This window comes from Fulmarus glacialis, unplaced genomic scaffold, assembly GCF_000690835.1.
Source record: "Fulmarus glacialis isolate BGI_N327 unplaced genomic scaffold, ASM69083v1 scaffold21938, whole genome shotgun sequence".
NCBI classification, from domain to species: domain Eukaryota; kingdom Metazoa; phylum Chordata; class Aves; order Procellariiformes; family Procellariidae; genus Fulmarus; species Fulmarus glacialis.
The window spans coordinates 1,741-2,597 of record NW_009226622.1 but is presented as its reverse complement, the minus strand read 5'-3'; the positions used below and the strand labels follow the sequence as shown (position 1 = coordinate 2,597).

At 60.8% G+C, this 857-nt stretch overlaps 1 protein-coding gene across 1 annotated transcript in view; it reads right to left on the bottom strand.

The window, feature by feature from the left end:
- GAA (glucosidase, alpha; acid) overlaps window positions 1-857 on the bottom strand; it is a gene marked incomplete at its 5' end in the record, with an annotated part of 9,423 nt that overhangs the window by 7,402 nt on the left and 1,164 nt on the right. Inside the window, one exon of the mRNA XM_009582867.1 lies at window positions 281-446. Coding sequence (XP_009581162.1) covers window positions 281-446 — 166 coding nt within the window. The remainder of the gene's footprint in view (window positions 1-280; window positions 447-857) is intronic.

The window sequence follows — 857 nt, the reverse complement described above, 5'->3', positions numbered from 1 at the left end:
GTGGGGTAAGGGTGAACCCCCCTCCCTCTCCGCAACCTGTTGCACGAGTGGCAGGGTGGAGCGGAAAACACCCGGGGCCCTCGGAGTGCCAAGAACGTTTTGCAATTGCTCTGAAATCCTCCCCGGCACATATCTGCCTGTCGGCCTCGACCACACCATGCCTCTCCCAGTGCTGCTGCCCACCCCCCTGGCATGTTTTCCCAGGGCTTGTCCAATGCACTGGAGAGTGGTACCCCCACGCTCACCCCCTGCACCCCTGCGGGGAGTGGGGAGACGGTACCGTGGGAGAGACGTCGCGTGCCCACAGCGTGAGGGTGCTCCAGTCCAGGCTGTGCAGGAAGGTGCCACGATGCTCCCCCAGCCCGTAGAGGAACCTCGACGGGAGCGATGTGGCTATCTGGAGAAACTGGTCAGCGAAGATCAAGGGGGCCACGGTGGTGTTGAGCCTGCCGGGGTGACACCGAGGGAGAGAGAGAGTCAAGAGGGGATGCTGGGATGCGTCTGGATCCATTTGCCCACCAACAATTGACCCCTTCCCTCTCGAAGCATCCCAAGGGCCAGCACGGCAGCGTATATCCCACCCTGCATCCAGCCCCAACACCTTGGCCCAGGTGGCAAATTCAGGTCTGGCTGGACGTGAGGCACAGCCCGAGCCTGAACCAGCCTGACCCAGTGTGGCACAGCCTTGCCTTTGATACCAGAAGTTTCCACCCATGTTATTATTAACCACCGAGGCGATGCGGCGGTGGGGTTTCTCAGCCTGTCATCGCTGATAAGTAGTTCCCAAGTAAAGTGCGGACCACAGGCGCCAGCAAAGGGAAGGAGGAGGAAAGGCTGGGATCTCAAAACACCCATAC